This window comes from Scyliorhinus canicula, chromosome 20 (assembly GCF_902713615.1).
Source record: "Scyliorhinus canicula chromosome 20, sScyCan1.1, whole genome shotgun sequence".
NCBI lineage: Eukaryota > Metazoa > Chordata > Chondrichthyes > Carcharhiniformes > Scyliorhinidae > Scyliorhinus > Scyliorhinus canicula.
This window is the reverse complement of record NC_052165.1, coordinates 82,947,916-82,974,254: the sequence shown is the minus strand read 5'-3', so window position 1 is coordinate 82,974,254 and position 26,339 is coordinate 82,947,916. Positions and strand designations below refer to the sequence as shown.

General features: G+C 48.1%; 1 protein-coding gene across 2 annotated transcripts in view; it reads right to left on the bottom strand.

The window, feature by feature from the left end:
• The window catches only part of LOC119955008 (aldo-keto reductase family 1 member C23-like protein), an 86,313-nt gene that overhangs the window by 59,284 nt on the left and 690 nt on the right, over positions 1–26,339 (bottom strand). For both annotated transcript variants that reach the window (XM_038780805.1, XM_038780807.1), the window contains exon 2: positions 25,216–25,383. In XM_038780805.1, coding sequence (XP_038636733.1) covers positions 25,216–25,383 — 168 coding nt within the window. The remainder of the gene's footprint in view (positions 1–25,215; positions 25,384–26,339) is intronic.

Here is a 26,339-nt window from a genome sequence, read left to right as displayed (position 1 = left end):
TGATAGATCTGACAGGTAAAAAGGCTATTTTAATGTAAATATTAAGACCCTGTTTTAATACCCATTTTAAAATGAGGATTTCAGCACTGATAACCTCAGGTCATGACAGAACACATAGCTTCAATAGAGACACAAAAAGCCTGCCACATGCATATACTAATTGGCAATAAAAACAACATTTTCACTAAGCAAGATGTTCTGATGAACATATTTTCAAAGTCACTTTGACATTAAGAAATGAGCTGTACCAGTAATCTAGATCACGGTCGAAGTAAGCACCATAGCAACATGAAGGCACCATTGTTCATAATGTGGATAAAGCAAAGTCAGCAGAAAACCAGTAGAAACCAGTCTTGATAAAAGCACAGAATCGCATTCCATAACATACACAAATATTCAAACATGGGGCTGGTTTAGCACAGGGCTAAAGAGCTGGCTTTGAAAGCAGACGAAGGCAGGCCAGCAGCACGGTTCAATTCCAGTACCAGCGTCCCCGAACAGGCGCCGGAATGTGGCGACTAGGGGCTTTTCATAGTAACTTAATTCGAAGCCTACTTGTGACAATAAGCGATTTTCATTTCACATGAAACATTCAGAACTTATGTTGCACATTAAGGATTGACAGTTAACCATTGAATCAAATGTATTTGATCCTAACCCAAACCAATTAGGATGACATAGAGGTGGAGACAGATGACTAAAGACTGACAAGATTCTCCTTAAACAAGATGGTCCACACAGCCATCTTTATCCAGGATCATCCTATACTTTGATCTAACTACTCGCTATCTTTATTTTTCATGATTTCACTTTTCCACTCAACTCTTTGAAGTAAATGCAAGCTGTTTTGCCGTAAACAAGAAACCATTTCTGTATATTTTGAAAGTTAAATTGTGTATAAATTACTTCTCTTTACGACCTTTTGCTAGCCGGACTTTATTGAGAATAGATTTAAGTTTCTCTCAATTGTAATCAAATAGAGGCAATAAAGATTCTTGTTTGTATCCGAGAAGTTTAACTCAAATTTCTACTGAGTTTTAGTGTTGCAAGACTTCACTAAATCGCATGGTAGATCTCCGGGTGCTCCTGTTTCCTCCCACAGCCCAAAGATGTGCAGGTTAGATGGATTGGCCATGCTAAATTGCCCTTAGTGTCCAAAAAAAAGGTTAGGTTTGGTTAGGGTAGGCGTTTAGGGTGCTCTTTCCAAGGATCAATGCAGACTTGATAGGCCAAATGGCCTCCTTCTGTACTGTAAATACTATGATTCTATGACTGCCCATCCACCTTGTAGGGGCTGGTTTAGCACAGTAGGCTAAATAGTTGGCTTGCAATGCAGAACAATGCCAACAGCTGTGAAGCAATTGTGCTATCCACAAGGCTAAAAATTTATTTTTATTACTAATTCAATCACGGTTCAATTCCCGTGCCAGCCTCCCCGAACAGGCACCGGAACGTGGCGACTTGGGGCTTTTCACAGTAACTTCATTGAAGCCTACTTGTGACAATGTGATTATTATTATTATCGTTAACTGGTCAACTGTACTAGTTACATCTTCAAAGAATTCTAGTAGATTTGTCAAGCATAATTTTCCTCTCGTAAATCCATGCTGACTTTGTCTGATTACACCATTGCTTTCCAAATGCTTGCTATGAAATCCTTGATAAAGGACTCAAGTACCAGCGTTACGCTCACTGGCCCTTTTTTCTCTCTACCTCCCTTTCTGAATAGTGGGGTTATATTAGCTACCCTCCAATCTGTAGGAACCATTCCAGAGTTCAAAGAATTTTTGGAAATGACTACCAACTGACTCTTTCTAAACAGTATTAGGTTCAAAGAAGCGGCATATAAATTAGTAATAAAAATAAATTTTTAGCCTTGTGGATAGCTTCACAGCTCCAGGGTCCCAGGTTCGATTCCAGCTTGGGTCACTGTCTGTGTGGAGTCTGCATATCCTCCCCGTGTGTGCGTGGGTTTCCTCCGGGTGCTCCGGTTTCCCCCCACAGTGCAAAGATGTGCAGGTTAGGTGGATTGGCCATGATAAATTGCCCTTAGTGTTGGGTGGGGTTACTGGGTTATGGAGATAAGGTTGAGGTGGTGATCTTGGGTAGGGTGCTCTTTCCAAGAGCCGGTGCAGACTCGATGGGCCGAATGGCCTCCTTCTGCACTGCAAATTCTATGATAATTCTATGAAATAGAGCTGAGGATTGGGAACAGTTTAAAATTCAAAGGCGGACCAAGGGAAAATACAATTTGAAAGTAAGCTAGCGGGGAACATAAAAACGGACTATAAAAGTGTCTATAGGTATGTAAAGAGAAAACTAATGTAGGCCTAACAGTCAGAAATGGGGGAATTCCTAACAGGGAACAAAGAAATGGCCCCTCAACCTCCGTCATTCCAGTGAGAACAAACCAAGTTTATCCAACCCCTCCTCATAGTTAATGTCCTCCATACCAGGCAACATCCTGGTAAACCTCTTCTGTACCCTCCCCAGAGCCTCCGAATATTTCTGGTAGTGTGGCATCCAGAATTGAACGCTATGTTCCAAGTGTGGCCTAACTAATGTTCTATACAACTGCAGCCTGACTCAATATACTCAATGCCTGGCTGATGAAGATAAGCATGCCACATGCCTTTAACACATGCATCTCTGATTTCCTGTCTCATGCTATTCCCAACTGCAGCTTGGTGGTCTGTACACCACTTAGAGTTTTTGTCCATTGATGTTTCTTAATTCAACCTAGATAATTCCACATCATCTGTACTAATACATCTCCTCTATATTGTATCTTATTTAATCAACAATGCAACTCCACGACATTTTCTTTTCTGTCTGTCCTTTCTAAAAACTGGATATCCCTCAATGTTTAGTTCCCATCGTTGGTCACTTGGAGCCATGTCTCCGTACCCCAGCTATATACGGATGCTTGACAAAGCATTCCCCAATCAGAAACCATGGTTTAACTGGGAGATCCATTCCCTACTGAAGTCCAGGTCGGAGGCGTTCAAGACAGTGGACCCTGACCTTAACAAAATATCCAAGAATGACCTCCGTAACACCATCAGGGACAATACCAGAGTAAGCTAGAGTCACAGATGAACGACAAGGACTCTTGTCGGTTGTGGCAAGGCTTAACCAACATAATGAGCTACAAAGCAAAACCAGTAAAAGCCGGCAACACCACACCCCTCCCCACAGAACTCAATGCATTCTATGCTCCTATCGAGCAGGAAGCCAACAGACCGTTGTAAACTGCCCCCAACAGCCTCGGACGTACCGATAACCATACCCATACCTACCGTCACAGACTCAGAAGTCAGATCGGCCTTCTTAAAAGTGAACCCATGGAAAGCAACCGGTCCTGACGGAGTCCATGGTCATGTACTCGGATCCTGCCCAGACCAACTGGCTGGTGTGTTCACAGACATTTTCAACCTCTCCCTACTCCGTTCTGGTGGAACAACCCAGATGTTCGACCAGGAAGTGATGCTTATATCTGTTATATCCCTCCGAGCCCGGAACGGTGGATGCTGGAAGGACAATGCCAGGTGGAGGGGGCAAAGGATTTCCTCCTCCCATTAAATGTCAAAATGCCTCTTGAGCGCCGTTAATGTATCTGCTTCCACAACCTCCCCTGGCAACGCGTCCAGGCACTCGCCATCCTCTGTGTAAAAAACCTGCCTCGCACATCTCCTCTAAATTTTGACCCACAGACCTTAAACTTATGCCCCATGGTGACTGACTGCTTCGCCCTGGGAAAGAGTGCCTGCCCAGCCACTCTTTCCATGCCTCTCAATCTTGTAGACCTCTAACAGGTCACTCCTCAGCCTCTGTCATTCTAATGAAAACAGTCCGAGTCTATTCAGCCTCTCCAGATAGCTAACAGGTGAATGGAAAGGTATTCACTGAGGAAGGAGCAGTGCTCCGAAAGCTCGTGTTTGAAACAAACCTGTTGGACTTTAACCTGGTGTTGTAAGACTTCTTACTGTGCTCACCCCAGTCCAACGCCGGCATCTCCACATCATGGCCATCCAATGAAGGCAAGCATTCCGTATGCTTTCTTGACTAGCTTGTTAACTTGTGTTGCCACCTTCAAAGATCTGTGGACCTGCACTCCCAGATCCTCCGAAAGTCCAGAGGTTGACCAGGATGTTGCCTGGTCTGGAGAGTATTAGTTATGTGGAGAGGCTGAATAGACTCAAGACTGTTTTCATTAGAATGACAGAGGTTGAGGGGTTACCTGATAGATGTCTACAGGATTAGGAGGGTCATGGATAGAGTGGATGGACAAGCACTCTTTTGTTGGGTCAGTCACCAGGGGGCATAGGTTTAAGGTCCATGGGGCAAAGTTTAGAGGAGGCAGGTTTTTTTTACACAGAGAATGGTGAGTGCCTGGAATGCGTTGCCAGGGAATTTTGTGGAAGCAGATCATTAACGGCATTCAAAAGGCATCTTGACAAACACATGGTTTAGGTTGGGTACAGAGGGCTACAGCAGGTGGGGTTACTGGGTTACGGGGATAGGTGCTCTTTCCAAGGGCCAGTGCAGACTCAATGGGCCGAATGGCCACCTTCTGCACTGTAAATTCTATGGTTCTATGATCTCTCAACAATGCAAGGAGATTGAGATTGTACCTGCGGCATGCAAATTAAAAGATTATAATGGTAACCAAATTGTGTCAAATGGCTCATGTCACTTAAAAGTTGTCAACAAAGAAGTGCAGAAAACACTTTGTTTTAAAATTACGGATGATCACAAAGCTTCTTTAGGTGCTCAAGTATGCAAGGAGTTGCAGTTAATTCAAATATTCTTCATGCACGCAAATGAGACATCACGAATGGAAGAAGATATTCAACAGTTACTCAGTGAATACCCTGAAGTATTTAGTGGTATGGGCACATTGCCATATCAGTACAAAATTTTGCTAAAAAAGGGTGCGAATCCAATCATCCATCCGCCAAGAAGAGTTCCAGCACATCTATAAAGGATAAAGGATCTGGATCGGCGCAGGCTGGGACGGCCGAAGGGCCTGTTCCTGTGCTGTAATTTTCTTTGTTCTTTGTTCTATGAGAGAGATTAAAAGCTGAATTGCAGAGATTACAATCTCAAGGCATAATATCCAAAGTCAGGCAACCATGGGTCAGCTCATTGGTTTGTGTAAAAAACAACCTTAAGGAGATATTAGAATTTGTAAGGATCCAACTTCCGGTGGTGATTATGGAGTGAAAGATCGCACATTTGGCAGCTCCTGCTCTTAGTGGTCTTTTTGTAGGTTTTAAACTGAATTTCTAGAGGAATTTTTCAAAATAAAGGTGTAAAAGCAAGGAGAGAGGAGGTGACCCTTAGTTATGGAGCTGCGCCCAGGAAAATGTCAAAAAAAAAAGAAACCAAAAGTTGGTTGGAAGTGAGGACCAGAATTCAAGGGAGGCAATAGCAGGGACACATGGTCTTACCTCGCCAGCTCAGTGGTCGACGGACCAGTTGGTGAGCTTCTTGACCGAAAAGTTCACTCAACATTGCAGGGAGTGTGCGGAGGACCTGGCCTGGGTGGTAGATGCGATGAGGGCTGTGGTCGATCGTGTGGAGGAGAGAGTGATGATCCAGGGACAGGCGATGCAGAAGCTGGAGGAGCTGGCGGTAGAATGAGGGGAGCAGTCTACCGCGATGGCAGCAGAGATAGTGATGTCACAGGACCAACAAAAACGACTGCTAGAGAAAGTGGAGGACCTGGAGAACCGTTCTTGAAGGCAGAATATCCGGATCGTTGGTCTGCCAGGGGGAAGGAAGGAGCGGATGCTGGTGCGTATGTGGGGAAGATATTGGAAAAGCTGATGGGGGAGGGTTCGTTCCCCAAGCCATTGGATGTGGACCGGGCCCACAGGGCACTTTTGCGCAAGCCCCAGAGGCATGAGCCCTGGAGGGCGATGGCGGTACGATGCATCAGTTCCAAGACAAGGAACGCATCATGCGGTGGGCCAGGCAGACAAAACGGTGCATGTGGGAAGATGCTGATTTCCGGGTATATCAGGACTTGGGAGAAGAATGCACAGAGGAGGGCGAGTTTTAATAAACTAAAGATAGCCCTGTATGAGAAGAAAATAAAGTGTGGACTGCTTACCTGGCCCGTCTATGGGTTACCTATGAGGGTCGGAAGCTGTCCTTTGGCTCGCCGGAGGACGTGGCGGACTTTATGAAGGACAATAATCTGATGGGAAAATAAGTACCTTTAACCCTGACTGTGGAGAACTGAGCTAAGAATGATGTTTTGCTTTGTATAAACTTTCGACTGTTAATTTAATTTGCGATGTCGAAAAGATGTTTGAGATTCTGCATGTATAATTCTTTTCCTTTTGGTTCTGTTTGAAGGCCTTTGACGAGAAGATTTTGTTAAGGGAGGAGGGGTGGGCCTTTGTGCTCTGACCTTGGGACTGTTTGTTTTTTTGCTCTTTGCTGAACTTATAACGGGGGGGTGGGGGGGTGGGGGGGGGGGGGGAGAAGAGAGAGAAGAGAGAGAAGAGAGAGAGAGAGAGAGAGAGAGAGAGAGAGAGAGGTAGAGTGCCCCCTGATCAGGTTGTTCACGTGGAACGTCAAGGGCCCGTGTGCTCGCACACTTGAGACAGATGTGGCCATGTTGCAAGCGATGCATTTGAAGCTGCGAGACCAAGTTATATTAAAGAAAGGATGGGTCGGGCAGGTGTTTCATTCGGGATGGACTTTAAGACAAGGGTGGTGGGAATCCTGGTTAATAAAAAGGTACCATTCGAGGTGGGGAAGATAGAGGCAGACCCGTGGGTAGATTTATTGTGGTTAGTGGGAAGCTGGAGGGAATGGCTGTGGTGTTGGTGAATATATACGCCCCAAACTGGGATAATGTCCTGTTTGTCAGGAGGGTGCTGGGGAAGATGCCGGACCCGGACTCGCACCGGCTGATTACGTGGGGAGATTTTAACACTGTTCTCAATCCAAGACTAGACCGGTTAGGGTTTAGGTCGGGAAAGGTGCCAGCAATGGCGCAAGGTTGCGGGGGTTCATGGAGCGCATGGTTGGGATGGATCTGTGGAGATTCAGGAGGCCAAGGAGTAAGGAGTATTCATTTCACTCCCATATGCACAAGGTGTATTCCAGGATAGACGTTTTCATACTGGACAAAGCGCTGTTAGGTGGGGTGGAGGGCACTGAATATTCAGCAATCGTGGTGGCAGATCACACTGGATAGACCTACGAGTGAGCACAGGAAAGACTCAATGTCTGTAATGGAGATTAGATGTAGGGCTGCTAGCGGATGAGATCCGAGCGGCTGAGGTAGGCCATTCAAGGGTACATAAAGAGCAACGACACGGGTGAGACCGTGGCAGAGGTGGTTTGGGAAGCACTGAAGGCGGTTATCAGAGGGGAATTCATCTCGATTCGGGCCCATAGGGAGAAGAGTGAACAGGTGGAGTTGGACAGGCTGGTCGGGGAAATTTTACAGCTGGATAGGAGATCTACGGAGCTCCTGAACAAAGAACAAAGAAAATTACAGCACAGGAACAGGCCCTTCGGCCCTCCCAGCCTGTGCCGATCCAGATCCTTTATCTAAACCTGTCGCCTATTTTCCAAGGATCTACTTCCCTCTGTTCCCCACCCGTTCATATATCTGTCCAGATGCATCTTAAATGATGCTATCATGCCGGCCTCTACCACCTCCGCTGGCAAAGCATCCCAGGCAGCCTCCCTCTGCGTAAAAAAGCTTTCCACGCACATCTCCCTTAAAATTTCCCCCTCTCACCTTGAAATCGTCACCCCTTGTAACTGACACCCCCACTCTTGGAAAAAGCTTGTTGCTATCCACCCTGTCCATACCTCAATTTTGTAGACCTCAATCAGGTCCCCCCTCAACCTCCGTCTTTCCAACGAAAACAATCCTAATCTACTCGACCTTTCTTCATAGCTAGCGCCCTCCATACCAGGCAACATCCTGGTGAACCTCCTCTGCACCCTCTCTAAAGCATCCACATCCTTCTGGTAATGTGGCGACCAAAACAGCATGCAGTATTCCAAATGTGGCCGAACCAAAGTCCTATACAACTGTAACATGACCTGCCGACTCTTGTACTCAATACCCCGTCCGATGAAGGCAAGCATGCTGTATGCCTTCTTGACCACTCTATTGACCTGTGCTGCCACCTTCAGGGTACAATGAAATGAAAATGAAAATCGCTTATTGTCACGAGTAGGCTTCAATGAAGTTACTGTGAAAAGCCCCTAGTTGCCACATTCTGGCGCCTGTCCGGGGAGGCTGGTACGGGAATCGAACCGTGCTGCTGGCCTGCTTGGTCTGCTTTAAAAGCCAGCGATTTAGCCCAGTGAGCTAAACCAGCCCCTTGTCCTGAACTCCCAGATCTCTCTGTACATCAATTTTCCCCAGGACTCTTCCATTGACGATATAGTCCACTCTTGAATTAGATCTTTCAAAATGCATGACCTCGCATTTGCCTGGATTGAACTCCATCTGCCATTTCTCTGCCCAACTCTCCAATCGGGGCAGCACGGTAGCATGGTGGTTAGCATAAACGCTTCACAGCTCCAGGGTCGATTCCCGGCTGGGTCACTGTCTGTGCGGAGTCTGCACGTCCTCCCCGTGTGTGCGTGGGTGTCCTCCGGGTGCTCCGGTTTCCTCCCACAGTCCAAAGATGTGCGGGTTAGGTGGATTGGCTATGCTAAATTGCCCGTAGTGTCCTAAAAAAAGTAGGGTTGGGGGGGGTTGTTGGGTTACGGGTATAGGGTGGATACGTGGGTTTGAGTAGGGTGATCATTGCTCGGCACAACATCGAAGGCTGAAGGGCCTGTTCTGTGCTGTACTGTTCTATGTTCAATCTATATTTTGTTGTATTCTCTGACAGTCCTCCTCGCTATCTGCAACTCCACCAATCTTAGTATCATCTGCAAACTTGCTCATCAGACCACCTATACCTTCGTCCAGATCATTTATATATATCACAAACAACAGTGGTCGGAGCGCGGATCCCTGTGGAACACCACCAGTCACCTTTCTCCATTTTGAGACACTCCCTTCCACCACTACTCTCTGTCTCCTGTTGCCCAGCCAGTTCTTTATCCATCTAGCTAGTACACCCTGAACCCCATACGACTTCACTTTTTCCATCAACCTGCCATGGGAAACTTTATCAAACGCCTTACTGAAGTCCATGTATATGACATCTACAGCCCGTCCCTCATCAATTAACTTTGTCACTTTCTCAAAAGAATTCTATGAGGTTTGTAAGACATGACCTTCCCTGCACAAAACCATGCTGCCTATCACTAATTAAGTCTATTTTCTTCCAAATGTGAATAGATCCTATCCCTCCGTATCTTCTCCAACAGTTTGCCTACCACTGACGTCAAGCTCACACGTCTATAATTCCCTGGATTATCCCTGCTACCCTTCTTAAACAAAGGGACAGCATTAGCAATTCTCCAGTCCTCCAGGACCTCACCCGTGCTCCAGGATGCTGCAAAGATATGTTAAGGCCCCAGCTATTTCGTCCCTCAGGAACCTGGGAGAGATCCCATCCGGTCCTGGGGACTTGTCCACCTTAATGCTTTTAGAATACCCAAAACTTCCCCCTTCCTTATGGCGACTTGACCTAGAGTATTTAAAAATCCATCCCTAGCCTCAACATCCATCATGTCCCTCTCCTTGGTGAATACCGATGCAAAGTACTCATTAAGAATCTCACCCATTTCCTCTGAGTCCACGCATAAATTCCCTCTTTTGTCTTTGAGTGGGCCAATCCTTTCTCTAGTTACCCTCTTGCTCCTTATATACGAATAAAAGGCTTTGGGATTTTCCTTAACCCTGTTAGCCAAAGATATTTCATGACCCCTTTTAGCCCTCTTTATTGCGCGTTTGAGCTTCGTCCTACTTTCCCACTATTCCTCTAAAGCTTCATCAGTTTTGAGTTGCCTCGATCCTATGTATGCTTCCTTTTTCTTCTTAGCTAGTCTCACAATTTCATCCGTCATCCATGTTTCCCTAATCTTGCCATTTCTATCCCTCATTTTCACAGGGACATGTCTGCCCTGCACTCTAATCAACCTTTCCTTAAAAGACTCCCACATTTCAAATGTGGATTTACCCTTAAACAGCTGCTCCCAATCCACATTCCCTAGCTCGTGCCGAATTTTGTTATACTTGGCCTTTCCCCAATTTAGCACTCTTCCTTTAGGACCACTCTCGTCTTTGTCCATGAGTATTATAAAACTTACAGAATTGTGATCGCTATTCCCAAAGTAATCACCGACTGAAACATCAACCACCTGGCTGGGATCATTCCCCAATACCAGGTCCAGTATGCCCCTTCCCGAGTTGGACTATTTACATACTGCTCTGAAAAACTCTCCTGGATGTTCCTTACAAACTCTGCTCCATCTACGCCTCCAACACTACACAAATCCCATTCAATGTTAGGGAAGTTAAAATCTCCCATCACAACCACCCTATTGCTCCTACATTTTTCTATAATCTGTCTGCATATTTGTACCTCTACTTCATGCTCGCTTTTGGGAGGCCTGGAGTAAAGTCCCAACAATGTTACTGCACCCTTCCTATTTCTTAGTTCTACCCATATTGCCGCAGTGCTCGAAACTTCCATCGTGCCCTCAATCACAGCTGTGATATCATCTCTGACGAGTAATGCAACTCCTCCACCCCTTCTACCTCCCTCTCTATCCCTCCTGAAGCATCTATACTCTGGGATATTCAGTTGCCAGTCCTGCCCTTCCCTCAACCAAGTCTCAGTCATACCAAGGAGCATCAAAGACTTCAAATGGAATGTGGGCTCCTGTCAAAATCATTCGACATCTTAATAAGAATCTTTTCCTGTTTCTTACAGATGGTAAGGAACGCAAGCTTCAACGACTCATCAACACCACAGCCCATCCCACACCATCCACCAGTCCCAATCCCTCGTTCTCCATTTCTCCCAGTATCAACACCGCTGCCCATCCCAGGCCCTCCACCAGTCCCAATCCCTCATACCCCATTTCTCCCAATCCCAGCCCTTGCCACGTGTTCACCATACCCTCTGACCTTCCCCTCTCTGAGGCTGAGCGTGTTGTTCTCAGTAAAGGACTCAGCTTTGTACCCTTACGTCCCCACCTCAATGAATTCCGGGCTCGACATGATATTGAACTCTTCTTTCGTCACCTTCGTCTCCGTGCCCACTTCTTTGGGCAAGAATCCTCCCCCCCGTTCCACTGATCCTTTCATGTGCCTCCAACATTCTGCCTCCAAGTGGACCCCCCCAGCCGGGACAATTACCTGCCCTTGATCTTTTCATTGAGAACTGTCGACGGGACATTGGCTGTCTTAATTTTTCTGCCCCCCCTTACCCATTCCAACCTCTCTCCTTCCGAACTTTCTGCTCTTCACTCCGTCAGGTCTAACCCCGACTTTGTCATCAAACCTGCCGACAAAGGGGGTGCTGTTGTCGTCTGGCGCACTGACCTCTACCTCGCAGAGGCTGTCAACTCTCCGATACTTCCTCTTACCACCCCCTGGACCATGACCAGACCAATGAACATCAAACCATTATCTCCAACACAGTTAGTGACCTAATTTCCTCCGGATGCCTTCACCCTACGGCTTCCAACCTCATAGTCCCCCAACCCTGGACAGCTTCACAAGTTAAATTTGGGTAAAGCAGTCGATCAGCTGAAAGGGGATTTCCGCAGGTGGGACATGCTCCCGCTGATACTGATGGGGAGGGTGCAGACGGTGAAGATGACAGCCCTCCCAAGGCTGCTATTCTTTTTTCAATGTCTCCCAATTTTTGTCCCAAAGACCTTTTTTAGGAAAATGAATACTATGATCTCGGATTTTGTGTGGGCTGGTAAAAGAGGGTGAAGAAGGCACTCCTGGAACGGAGTCACGGGGTGGGGGGGCTTGGCCCTCACTAGTTTTATTAACTATTACTGGACGGCCAACATATTGATGGTCAGGAAGTGGGTAGTGGGGGAGGGGTCGGTTTGGGAGCATCTTGTCAGGGCACGAGCTTGGAGGCTTTACTAACGGTGCCCCTGCTGTTCTCGCCGGCTCGGTACTCCACATGCCCAATGGTGGGGGCAGCCCCGAGGGTATGGGGGCAATGGAGACAGCACATGGGAGTGTGGTCACCGATTTGTGATAAACATCGTTTTGCTCTGGGGGCTGGATGGGCTTAGGAGGTGGCAGCTGGCAGGGATTGAGAGATTTGGGGATCGCTTCATTGAGGATTTCCCGAGCCGGGAGGCATTGGAGGAGGAGTTTGTGTTGCCGGGTGGGAACGAATTTCGGTACCTGCAGGTGACTTTGTTCAGAGGCAGGTTTCAAGCTTTCCTTGCCGCCCCGATGGGACTACAGGATAAGGTGATGTCAAAAATGTGAGTTGGGGAGGGGAGGGTCTAATGGAGTGCGAAGGGGTCCGAATCGGGGTGGTGAAGAGGAAGTGGGAGGGGAGCTGGAGTCGGAATATGGGAAAAGGACTTGAGGAGAGTTAATTCATCCTCCTCGTGTGCCAGGCTTAGCCTGGTCCAGTTGAAGGTGGTTCATAGGGCTCATATGACTGTGACCCGGATGAGTAGGTTTTTTGAGGAAGAGGGGGATGGGTGCGGACGCTGTGGGAGAAGCCCGGCGAACCATGTACCTATGTTCCGGGCATGTCAGACGTTGAGGGGATTCTGGCAGCGATTTGCGGATGTCACGTCAGAGGCCCTGGAAGGGAGGGTGACTCAGATTCCGGTATTGGAAGATCCGGGGCCCCAGATTTTGGGGGCGGGGGGGCGAAGGGGGTAGAGGAGGAAATGTCCCAGCCTTCTCCTCCCAGAGATGGATTTTGCTGGGATGGAGAGACTCAGCCTCCAAATTCAGGCATATGGGTCAGCGATACGGCAGGGTTTCTCAGTCAAGTTCACCTTGAGAGATTCAACCCAGGGGTTCGCCCGGAGGTGACAGCCATTCATAGACTTCGTTAAGGAAAATTGAACGGCAGCAGTAGGAGGGGGGGGGGGGGGGAGGAATGGGAGGCATGGTACTTTAATAAGAAGTCTTACAACACCAGGTTAAAGTCCAACATGTTTGTTTCAAAGACTAGCTTTCGGAGCACTGCTCCTTTCTCAGGTAAATGAAGGACCCGAGGAAGGAGCTGCGCTCCGAAACTAGTGTTTGAAACAAACCTGTTGGACTTTAACCTGGTGTTGTAAGACTTCTTACTGCGCTCACCCCAGTCCAACGCCGGCATCTCCACATCATGGTAGTGTAAGACAAGGATAGGGATCTTAATATACAGGTAATCAGGAGATAGGGCAGCGGGGTAGTAGGCTATGTTATTGTAATATTGTTGCGCGTGTCGGCCCGCTCGGTTGTTTAAGAAATGTTAAATTGTTAAACTGTGAAAATTACAAATGTTTCAGTAAAATGTTTTCTCAAAAAAAAAGAATTTGTATGGATCCCAAAGATCTAAATAAAAACATGCGCAGGGAACATTATCTATTCCCAAACGAGAAGAAATTACTTCTGAAATGTCAAATGCGTGGATTTTTACAAAATTAAACGCATCACAAGGTTTTTGGCAGATGCAGCTCGACGACTCCAGCAAGCTACTCTGTACAATTAACATACCTTTTGGAAGGTACTGTTTTAATAGAATGCCCTTGGGGTCATCTCCGCATCAGAGATTTTTCACCGAATTATGGGAGCAAATGAAGGAAATTATAGATGGTGTTCGAGTCTATGTGGACATCATTATATACCTCTTGCTTCATCTCCAGGCTGCTTGTGGCCCCGAGTCTGTCCTGATCTGAAGTGTTGCCTTGTCTCCTCCACCAACATGGCGGACCAGGGTGAGAAGGAGAATCCTATGTGTGAACTCCGCATCAGAAAATTCTGTGTGAGGAAGAGCATATTGCAAGGCGAAGGAAAGTATTTCACAAATACATCAATATGGTTTAAAATTGAACCAGTGTGAATGCACATTTGCTACCTCGTCAATTTTTTAGGTGATGATGTCAGCTAAAGATGTCCGACCGGATGAAGAATAGATCTATACAGAAAATGCAGCAAACAAAAGACAGGAAAGCTGTACTTGGATTTCTTGGATTCGTAAATTTCCTTGGGAAATTCATCTCCAACTTATCTTCAAGAACTGTTGCTCTACAAACGAGAATAAAAAATACTGAGTTTGAATGGACTCCACGTCATCATGCAGAATGGCTGGACCTCAAACAGCAATTAATAAAAGCTAAATTTCTTCGATCCAATTAAACCCACAAAAATCTTGACAGACGCAAGTCAAGATGGAATTGATGCACTCTTACTCCAGCAAGACGACCAGACAAATTGGATTCTGCAGCATACGCATCTAGAGCGATGACCGCCACAGAGTGCAGGTATGCGCAAATAGAAAAAAAATGTCTAGGACTAATAACAGGCATCACAAAGTTTCATGACTGTGTATGCTCTACCCAAGTTCATAGTTGAGACTGATCATCAACCTCTAGTAAATATCATAGAGAAAAGCCTCAATAAGAATAAACAAGAACACCAAGATTACAGAGAATGCTGATGAAGTTGAAGAGGTATGATTTTTCTTTAATCTATACTCCTGACAAAGATCTCGTAATTTCAGATACACTTTCAAGATCTATAAATACTGAGAATCTACCGTTTGGCTACCCATTCTGTAGATGATAACTCTAAGCAAGATTACGTCTTTTTGTGTTTCATCACGTATCTTTTCATCTGATGCAGTTTCTCCCTATGTAACTGCAGTTGAGCTTAGAACATAGAACATAGAAACATAGAACATTACAGCGCAGTACGGGCCCTTCAGCCCTCGATGTTGCGCCGACCCGTGAAACCATCTGAAGCCTATCTGACCTACACTATTCCATTTTCATCCATATGTCTATCCAGTGACCAATTAAATGCCCTTAAAGTTGGCGAGTCTACTACTGTTACAGGCAGGGCGATCCACACCCCTACTACTCTCTGAGTAAAGAAACTGCCTCTGATATCTGTCCTATATCTATCACCCCTCAATTTAAAGCTATGTCCCCCCGTGTTGGTCATCACCATCCGAGGAAAAAGACTCTCACTGTCCATCATATCTAACCCTCTGACTATCTTGTATGTCTCTATTAAGTCACCTCTCAGCCTTCTCCTCTCTAACGAAAACAACCTCAAGTCCCTGAGCCTTTCCTCGTAAGACCTTCCCTCCATACCAGGCAACATCCTAGTAAATCTCCTCTGAACCCTTTCCAAAGCTTCCACATCCTTCCTATAATGTGGTGACCAGAACTGCACGCAGTACTCCAGGAGCGGCTGCACCAGAGTTATGTACAGCTGCAGCATGACCTCGTGGCTCCGAAACTCAATCCCCCTACTGATAAAGGCTAGCACACCATATGCCTTCTTAACAGCCCTATTAACCTGGGTGGAAACTTTCAGGGATTTATGTACCTGGATGCTGAGATCTCTTTGTTCATCTACACTACCAAGTATCTTGCCATTAGCCCAGTACTCTGCATTCCTGTTACTCCTTCTAAAGTGAACCACCTCACACTTTTCCACATTAAACTCCATCTGCCACCTCTCGGCCCAGCTCTGCAACTTATCTATGTCCCTCTGTATCCTATAACATCCTTCAGCACTATCCACAACTCCACCGACCTTCGTGTCATCTGCAAATTTACTAACCCAACCTTCTACACCCTCTTCCAGGTCATTTATAAAAATGACAAACAGCAGTGGCCCCAAAACAGATCCTTGCGGTACATCACTAGTAACTGAACTCCAGGATGAACATTTGCCATCAACCACCACCCTCTGTCTTCTTTCAGCTAGCCAATTACTGATCCAAACCGCTAAATCACCTTCAATCCCATACTTCCTTATTTTCTGCAATAGCCTACCGTGGGGAACCTTATCAAATGCCTTACTGAAATCCATATACACCACATCAACCGCTTTTCCCTCATCCACCTGTTGGGCGCCTTCCCAAAAAACTCAATAAGGTTTGTGAGGCATGACCTACCCTTCACAAAACCGTGTTGACTATCGCTAATCAACTTGTTCTTTTCAAGATGATTATAAACCCTATCTCTTATAACATTTTCCAACATTTTACCCACAACCGAAGTAAGGCTCACAGGTCTATAATTACCAGGGTTGTCTCTACTCCCCTTCTTGAACAAGGGTACAACATTTGCTATCCTCCAGTCTTCCGGCACTATTCCTGTCGACAAAGACGACATAAAGATCAAGGACAAAGGCTCTGCAATCTCCTCCCTGGCTTCCCAGAGAATCCTAGGATAAATCCCATCTGGCCCAGGGGACTTATCTATTTTTACACTTTCCAAAATTGCTAACACCTCCTCCTTTTGAACCTCAATCCCATCTAGCCTGGTCGACTGTACCGGAGTATTCTCGACAAAATTGTCTTTCTCCAGTGTAAACACCGACGAAAAATATCCATTTAACGCTTCCCCTATCTCCTCTGACTCCACACACAACTTTCCACTACTATCCTTGATTGGCCCTAATCTTACTCTAGTCATTCTTTTGTTCCTGATATACCTATAGAAAGCCTTAGGGTCTTCCTTGATCCTATCCGCCAACGACTTTTCGTGGCCTCTCCTCGCTCTTCTTAACTCTCCTTGTAGGTCCTTCCTGGCTAACTTGTAACTCTCAAGTGCCCTAACTGAGCCTTCATGTCTCATCCTAACATAAGCCTTCTTCTTCCTCTTGACAAGTGCTCCAACTTCCTTAGTAAACCACGGTTCTCTTACTCGACAACTTCCTCCCTGCCTGACAGGTACATACTTATCAAGGACACGCAGTAGCTGTTCCTTGAAAAAGCTCCACATTTCGATTGTACCCATCCCCTGCAGTTTCCTTCCCCATCCTATACATCCTTAATCTTGCCGAACAGCATCATAATTGCCTTTCCCCCAGCTATAATTCTTGCCTTGCGGTATATACCTATCCCTGCCCATCGCTAAAGTAAACATAACCGAATTGTGATCACTATCACCAAAGTGCTCACCTACAAGGGCAGCACAGTAGCATGGTGGTTAGCATAAATGCTTCACAGCTCCAGGGTCCCAGGTTCGATTCCCGGCTGGGTCACTGTCTGTGCGGAGTCTGCACGTCCTCCCCGTGTGTGCGTGGATTTCCTCCGGGTGCTCCGGTTTCCTCCCACAGTCCAAAGATGTGCGGGTTAGGTGGATTGGCCATGCTAAATTGCCCGTAGTGTCCTAAAAAGTAAGGTTAAGGGGGGGGGGGGTTGTTGGGTTACGGGTATAGGGTGGATACGTGGGTTTGAGTAGGGTGATCATTGCTCGGCACAACATCGAGGGCCGAAGGGCCTGTTCTGTGCTGTACTGTTCTATGTCTACGTACATCTAAATCTAACACCTGGCCGGGTTCATTACCCAGTACCAAATCCAATGTGGCATCGCCCCTTGTTGGCCTGTCTACATACTGTGTCAGAAAACCCTCCTGCACACACTGCACAAAAACTGACCCATCTATAGTAGTCGAACTATAGTATTTCCAGTCAATATTTGGAAAGTTGAAGTCCCCCATAACAACTACCCTGTTACTCTCGCTCCTGTCGAGAATCATCTTTGCAATCCTTTCCTCTACATCCTTGGAACTATTCGGAGGTCTATAGACAACTCCCAACAGGGTGACCTCTCCTGTCCTGTTCCTAACCTCGGCCCATACTACCTGTAGCCATGCTGGCCACGCAAAATGGACACTGAGCCAAAGTAAAATGGAAGACAGAAGGAAAAGCCTGTTTAGTGTGAGCAGACAGTCTGCTCTCAACTAATTAGCATTTTTGCAAGCAGCAAACCAGTTTCTGGCCAGGTGCAAGATCTCCAAGCCAAAGGTGTTAATGGCAAAGCGCTTAGCATTCTGATGAGGCAGCCCAGATCCAGGCACGAACAATGGCAACATTTCCATCTCAATGTAACACTTAATTGGTTGCGCAGACAGGATGGCACCAGAGTAAAGAATATCGAAACCACCCCCCAACATCGAGGAAGGCCCTCGCATTGGAGGATTTCGAAGGTAACCGTTTGGAAACGCTCCAATCGGTACCGAAAGGTAGAGCCCGCCTAGAAGGGGGCAAGGACATTAGAGAGGGGTATAAAGGCAAATTCCCCACATAGCCCGGTCTGTTAAACCCGTGCTCCGGCCCTGATAGACATCTTGCATCCTGACTCCAGCCGTTGAGCACCAGCCGCCGAAACCGTAAGTTCAACGCTCGCTACGCGATCCAAGCCCACTAGACCCCCAGTACCAGAACGCTTGCTGAAGGCTGCAGTACAAGACCAGGACGAAGGCCTCGTTCTCTGACCTTGCCTGTTCCTGTTAGATAAGTATTCTGTTCACTTAAGTTTAGTTATAGCTTAGTCTCTTAGTGTGCATGAGTATTTATTATAACTGTATAATAAATATTGATCGTTTGAACCTTACTAATCGGTGTATCGTCTTTATTACTTTGAACTTGACCTTGGAATACTTGTGACGTTGTCTATACGGCAACTGGCGACTCCAGAGCTGAATAAATACATAGAACAGAGCCTAGTAGTGTTAAGCACACGTCGAATACGGAGGCGTGTTAATACACTCCAATAAACGCGTTTTACGCCCATAGTAAAACGTGCAACATACCTCAGTAGACGAGTCCTCAAACGTCCTTTCTACCGCCGTAATACTTTCCTTGATTAACAATGCCACACCCGCCCTCTTTTACCATCTTCTCTGTTCTTACAGAAACATCTAAATCCTGGAACCTGCAACAACTATTCCTGTCCCTGCTCTACCCATGTCTCCGAAATCGCTACAACATCGAGTACCAACCCATGCTGCAAGCTCACCCACCTTATTCCGGATGCTCCTGGCGTTGAAGTAGACACACTTCAAACCAGCGTCTTGCTTGCCGGTGCCCTCTTTCGAACTTTTAACCCTATCCCTGACCTCACTACTCTCAACATCCTGTACACTGGGACTACAATTTAGGTTCCCATCCCCCTGCTGAATTAGTTTAAACCCCCCCGAAGAGCACTAGCAAATCTCCCCCCCCCAGGATATTGGTACCCCTCTGGTTCAGGTGAAGATCATCCTGTTTGTAGAGGTCCCACCTACCCCAGAATGAGCCCCAATTATCCAGGAAACCAAAACCCTCCCTCCTGCACCATCCCTGTAGCCACGTGTTCATCTCCTCTCTCTCCTTATTTCTCACTTCGCTAGCACGTGGCACGGGTAACAACCCAGAGATAATAACTTTGTTCTAGCTCTCAGCTTCCATCCTAGCTCCCTGAATTCGTGTCTCAAATCCCCATCTCTCTTCCTACCTATGTCGTTAGTACCTACGTGGACCACGACTTGGGGCTGCTCCCCTTCCGCCTTAAGGATCCCAAAAACACGATCAGAGACATCACGAACCCTGGCACCTGGGAGGCAACACACCAACCGTGAGTCTCTTTCGTTCCCACAGAACCTCCTGTCTGTTCCTCTAACTATGGAGTCCCCAATGACAAGTGCTCTGTTCCTCTTCTCCCTTCCCTTCTGAGCAACAGGGACAGGCTCTGTGCCAGAGACCTGTGCCCCATTGCTTATCCCTGGTAAGTCACCGCCCCCAACAGTATCCAAAACGGTATACTTGTTTTTGAGGGGAACGACCACAGGGGATCCCTGCACTGCCTGCCGGCTCCCTCTCCCTCCCCTGACGGTAACCCATTTACCTTCTTCTTTTACCTGAGGTGTGACTACCTCCCTATAACTCCTCTCAATAACCCCCTCCACCTCCCAAATGATCCGAAGTTCATCCAGCTCCAGGTCCCTAACGCGGTTCTCGAGGAGCTGGAGTTGGGTGCACTTCCCGCAGATGTAGTCAGCAGGGACACTCGAGGTGACCCTTTCCTCCACATTCTGCAGGAGGAACATTCAACTGCCCCAACCTCCATTCCCACTGAACTAACTTCCCAACTAGTGAAAACTAATTTAAAAAACTTGTTCGTTTAGCAATCCGACGGACAGAACTTTTTTTTTGGTTAGAGGAGGAGGATGGGTGGGAGACACTACATAAGTAGTGTTTCGGGTAAAGCTGTCACACGAGAACAGCCCCTTCACAAACCACCTTCAACTTACAGCCAATCAGAAGCTCTGCTCTGCTGGATGCTTGCCTGCACTCAAACTCCTCGGGTCACTTGCGCAAGTACACCTTCAACTTATGCTGACCGCACTGCATGTATGCAAATCTCCCCGGAACAGCCAATCAGAAGCTCTGCTCTGCTGTCCTCTGCTGGATGCTTGTCTGCACTCAAACTCCTCGGGTCACTTGCGCAGGTACACCTTCAACTTACGCTGACCGCACTGTACGTATGCAAATCTCCCCGGAACAGCCAATCAGAAGCTCTGCCCTGCTGTCCTCTGCTGGCTTCTACGTTGTTGATGGATTCCAGTGAGAACAGACCGAGTTTCTGACCTCACCTCATAGCTAATACCTTGCATACCAGGCAACATCCTAATAAACCGCTTCTGTATCCTCTCCAAAGCATCCACATCCTTCTGGTAGTGTGGCGACCAGACTTGTACGCAATTTAGCACACTGGGCTAAACCGCTGGCTTAGAAAGCAGACTAAGGCAGGCCAGCAGCACGGTTCAATTCCCATACCAGCCTCCCCGAACAGGCGCTGGAATGTGGAGACGAGGGGCTTTTCATAGTAACTTCATTTGAAGCCTACTTGTGGAAATAAGCGATTTTCTTTACAGCTGCAACATGACTTGCCAATTTTTTTATTCACTGCCCGGAGAGATGAAGGCCAGCATGCCGTATGCCTTCTTGACGACCTTATCCACATGCTACGCCACTTTCAGTGATCGGTGGACATGCACGCCCAGATCGCTCTGCCTGTCAGTACTTGCAAAGGTTTAACCACTTACTTTGTAATTCCTACATGCATTGGACCTTCCAAAGTAGAACCAGATTTTGCCACATAGATGTGTGTGTACAGGGCATATAGTAGGGGGGCTAAGTACACATCTTTGAGGGACCCCGGTTTGGAGGACTATTGTGGGTGAGGTGTTCTTGTTTATTCTTGCTGATTGTGGTCTGTGGGTCAGAAAGTAGAGGATCCAGTTGTATAATGAGGAGCCAAGACCTAGGTTTTGGTGCTTTGATATGAGCTTGGCTGGGATTATGAAGGCGGAGCTGTAGCTAATAAATAGGAGTCCTTGTCGTTGTGATGCTCTCGGATGAGTGTGGGGCCAGGGTGACGGCGTCTGCTCTGCACCTGTTGTGGCAGTATGTGAATTGCAGTGGATCAAGGCGAGTATGGAAATGATGCGCTTCATGGCCAACCTCTCACTTCATTACGACTGAAGTCAGGGCCACCAGACGGTAGTCATGGAGGCACATTGCCTGGTTCTTCTTTGGCACCGGTATGATGGTGGTGTTCTTGAAGCAGGTGGGGACCGCGGAGCAAAGTAGGGACAAGTCAAAGATATCTGCGAACATGTCTGCCTGCTGGTCAGCGCAGTCTCTGAGTGCACGACCAGGGATCCCGTCCAGGCCTATCGCCTTCCGAGGGTCACTTTCAGGCAGGCCGATCTGACTTTGGAAGCTGTGACGGTGGGTATGGGTGTGTTCTGGGCTGCTGGGGCACTACAGCGGATCGTTGGTTTCCTGCCACAACTGAGCATAGAATGCATCGAGTTCATCGGGGAGGGGTGCACTGATGCTGGAGATACTGCTCAGCTTCGCTTTGTAGCCGGTTATGTTGTTTAGGCCTTGCCACAGCCGCCGAGAGTCTGTAACACTAGTCTGTGACACTAGCTTGGTCTGATATTCACTCTTGGCATCCCGGGTGGCTTTTCGGAGGTCATACCTGGGTTCCTTGTATAGGTCAGGGTTGCCCGACTTGACCGTCTCAGACCTGTCCTTCAGTAGGGAGTCTATCTCGCGATTGAGCAGTGGTTTCCAGTTGGGGAACTTACGTACTGCTTTCTTTGGCACGTAGTCACCCACACATTTGCTGAAGTCTGTAATGGTGGTGACATACTCATTTAAGTTGGTCACTGAGTTCTTAAATATGGACGAGTCCACTGTCACGTAGGAGCTCTTGTTTCCTTGGACCAGCACTGCACGACGATCTTAGCTGGCTTCTCCCGCTCGAGTTTCTGCTTGTATGCCGGGAGATGGAGCACAGTCTTATGGTCTGATTTTCCAAAGTGCAGTCGGGGGATGTAACGGTAGGCGCCCTTGATTTTTGAGTAGCAGTGGTCAAGAGTGTTGTCGCCGCTGGTGGGACAGGTGATGTGCTGGTGGAATTTTGGCAGTACACTCAAGGTTGGGCTTGTTGAAGTCCCCGTCCACGATGAACAAGGCCTCCAGCTGTTCTGTTTCGTTGTTGTTTATAACTGTGTACAGTTCGTCCAGCGCCTCCTTCACTTCTGCCTGGGGTGGATGTAGACCGCTGTCATAATGGTTGAAGTGAACTCACATGGAAGGTAGTATGGGTGGCACTTCACTATTAAGTATTCCAGGTCTAGGGAATACCGGAAGGACAAGTGCAGCAGATACCTGGGAACCCCACCATCTGGAAAAGTTCCCCTCCAAGTCATTCACTACCCTGAACTGGAAATTTCGCCGTTCCTTCACTGTCGCGGAGTCAAAATCTGGAGCTCCCTCCCCAACAGCACTGTGTGTGTACCTACACCTCAGTGGTTCATGAGGCAGCTCCCCACCACCTTCTGCAGGGAAGCTAGAGATGGACATTAAATGCTGGCAAAACCAGTGACACACAAAACCCGTAAATTAATTAAAAAACATTTGGGGTCAAATTCTCACTTCCGGGTCATGTATCCAGCGTCATTAAAATTCTCCACATGACAGCGCGGAGGGAGCCACAGGGAATGCCGAGTGCCTAGTTGCTCTGTATGAAAGGCTCATCTCAAACCTCGCGACTCTGTCCCAGTTATAATAAAATATCAAGACCTTCTCATCTTTGCTCCATCTCACCCCACACTCCCCAAGCGTTATCCATGCTACCTCATATGTCCATTCCATATCCTCATAACCAATCCATGTCCCTCTATTTAAGCTTCACAGCCCCTCATGTCCTCCAGATAAACCTATGGGCAACACAGGAGCACAAGTGGATAGCAATGTGGCTTCACAACGCCAGGGTCCCAGGTTCGATTCCCCGCTGGGTCACTGTCTGTGCGGAGTCTGCACGTTCTCCCCGTATCTGTGTGGGTTTCCTCCGGGTGCTCCTGTTTCCTCCCACAGTCCAAAGATGTGTGGGTTAGGTGGATTGGCCATTCTAAATTGCCCTTAAGAGTCCAAATGGGTTAGGAGGGGTTATTGGGTTACGGGGATAGGGTGGAAGTGAGGGCTTAAGTGGGTTGGTGCAGACCCGATGGGCGAATGGCCTCCTTCTGCACTGTACGTTCTATGTATGTTTTATATTTTGCAATTTACAGTATATTTCCCCTCTTATGTTAGACCTACCAAAATGCATTACCAATATTTGTCCGGATTAAACACCTTTTGTCATTTCTCTGCCCATGCCTCCAACCTATTTATGTCCTGCTGTATCTTCTGACAATCCTCAACACTGTCAGTCCACCAACCTTGTTGTCATCCGCAAACTTACCAATCAGACCTGCTACATTTTCCTCCAAATCATTTGCGTACACTATAAACAACAGAGGCCCGAGCACAGATTCCCGTGGAACACTAGTCACATCCTTCCATTCAGAAAAACACCCTTCTACTGCTACCCTTTGCCTTCTGCGACCAAACCTTTTGGATTTCTTCTGCACTTTCTAAAAAGTGGATAAGAGACATTGAGAATCCAACATGAAAGGGACTCTCCTTCAGTCCTTTCCTGTATTTTTGCTCCTTTCTTGTAATTCCTCTCTCCCCCTTCCACTCGTACCAATTTCTATCCCCTTGCCGATGACGAAAGCCCAGTTCCTCACACACATCACTCTCCAAATCCCCCCCCATCATGTTCTCTCCACTAGCCCTCCTATCCCAACCCCCGTCACCTTCTCTCCACCAGCCCTCCTATTCTACAAAGAACAATACAGCACAGGAACAGGTTCTTTGGCCTGCAAGTCTGTACCGGTCATGATACTAACCTTGGCCTAAACCCTCAGCGCTTCCTAGTTCCGTATCCCTCTAAACCCATCCTATCCATGTATTTGTCGAGGTGTCTTTCGAACGTCGTTAATGTATCTGCTTCCACAACCTCTTTGTCACATTCTCTCCATCAACCCTCCCTTCCCGACCCCCTCCCCATCAACTCTCCATCAGCCCTCCTGTCCTCCCTCCCCCTCCCTGCTAACTTTCCCTTCATCAGGCCTCCCATCCTACTATATTATGATCTCTTCACCCCCCCCCCCACAACCTCCCTTATTGAGTCATACGTTAATGGTTAAGTTAATGAGAACATTACCATGGTAATGATGCAACTGTAACATCAGTGGTCAGATGAATGAGGGGCTCCAAGAGAACCGGGCACAGAACAGGGCCGGAATTCTCGGTTCGTTGGGATTCTCTGGTCCTGCAGGAAACGCATCCCTACCTGCGGTTTCTCGGCGGCGTGGAGTAGTTTGAATGGAAATTCCCATTGACAGCGGCTGGAGCCAGGGAATCCCACTGTCAGCAAACGGCTCACCATCTCCCAATGCTGAGAAACGAGCACCAGATTGTGTCCTGAATATCATGTGTTCATTATAATGACTTGTAAATAGTGTAAATAGTCTTAGCAAAATAATACCTCCTATCTCGAGTCACTTGCAGACCTCTCCGAAACACCCTCTTCATCTGGCTTGAACCCTCCAACCTTCTTCTCCTCCAACTCCCTCCCCCACTTTCCACTGCCCCTCCATCAGCCGACAACTTACCCCCCCCCCCCACGTTCGGCATGCCCGGATTCCCCCCCCCCCCGCAATCCGTTACTTCTACCCCTTACCCATTTCCTCAGCCTCTCACCTCTACTTCCATTTATATGAACCTTTATTTCAAATCTTTCTTTTCTTGAAATTCAATAGAAATTGTTGTAAACACCAAGGATGTTGGGTGGGATGGAGGGGAATCTCATCCCAGGAGGTTTATCCAAGCACACCTGGCATCCTGCCTGGGACTTTGTGCGTAAAGGAACATTTCCTACCTTGCTGGTATAGAAGACGTCTTCCCGCTTCACCGTCCCATCAGCAATCTTTGCCCGAATGGCCTCGCCAACTTCATCTTCATTGCCATACAAGAAGGCTCCATCTAAGTGGCGGTACCCAATTTCAATGGCAGCCTTCACAGCTTTTATGGTCTCACCTTTAACGGGCTGTCAAAGCAAGCCACACATTAGAGTTACGTTCAGAATGTACAATGGTAGCCATCCACCCGCTCTGACCTCAGACTCCACTTTCCAACTAGGCTTTTCAGTTAAGCCTTTGAAAACTGGGTGATTTCATTTAGTTTATGTGGTGGGGACGGGGGGATAGATCTCCTGTTCCATTTCTATAAGCCTCCATCCCCACTTCTCTCTCTTCCCCCCCCCCACCTGCACCCTCCTCTCTTCCCCAACCCGCACCCTCCTCTCTTCCCCAACCCGCACCCTCTTCTCTCTTCCCCACCCGCACCCTCTTCCCCACCCGCACCCTCTTCTCTCTTCCCCTCCCCACCTTCTTCTCTCTTCCCCACCCCCCCCGCACCCTCATCCCCCCGCACCCTCTTCTCGCTTCCCACCCGCCCCCTCTTCCACCCCCCCACCCGCACCCTCTTCCCCCCCACCCGCACCCACTTCCCCCCCACCCGCACCCCCTTCCCCCCCACCCGCACCCCCTTCCCCCCCACCCGCACCCCCTTCCCCCCCACCCGCAACCCCCTTCCCCCCCACCCGCACCCCCTTCCTCCCCCCCACCCGCACCCCGTTCCCCCCCCACCCGCACCCTGTTCCCCCCCACCCGCACCCTCTTCTCTCTTCCACCCCCTCTTCTCTCTTCCCCTTCCCCTCCCCACCCGCACCCTCTTCTCTCTTCCCCTCCCCCACCCTCTTCTCTCTTCACCTCCCCCCCACCCACACCCTCTTCGCCCCCCCCACCCGCACCCTCTTGCCCCCCCACACACACCCTCTTCACCCTCTTCCCCCCACCCGCACCCTCTTTCCCCCCCCACCCTCTTCCCCCGCACCGTCTTCCCCCCCACCCGCACCCTCTTCCCCTCTTCATCCCCTCCACCCGAACCCACCTCCCCCCCCACCTGCACCCTCTTCCCTCCCCCCCACCCGCAACCTCTTCT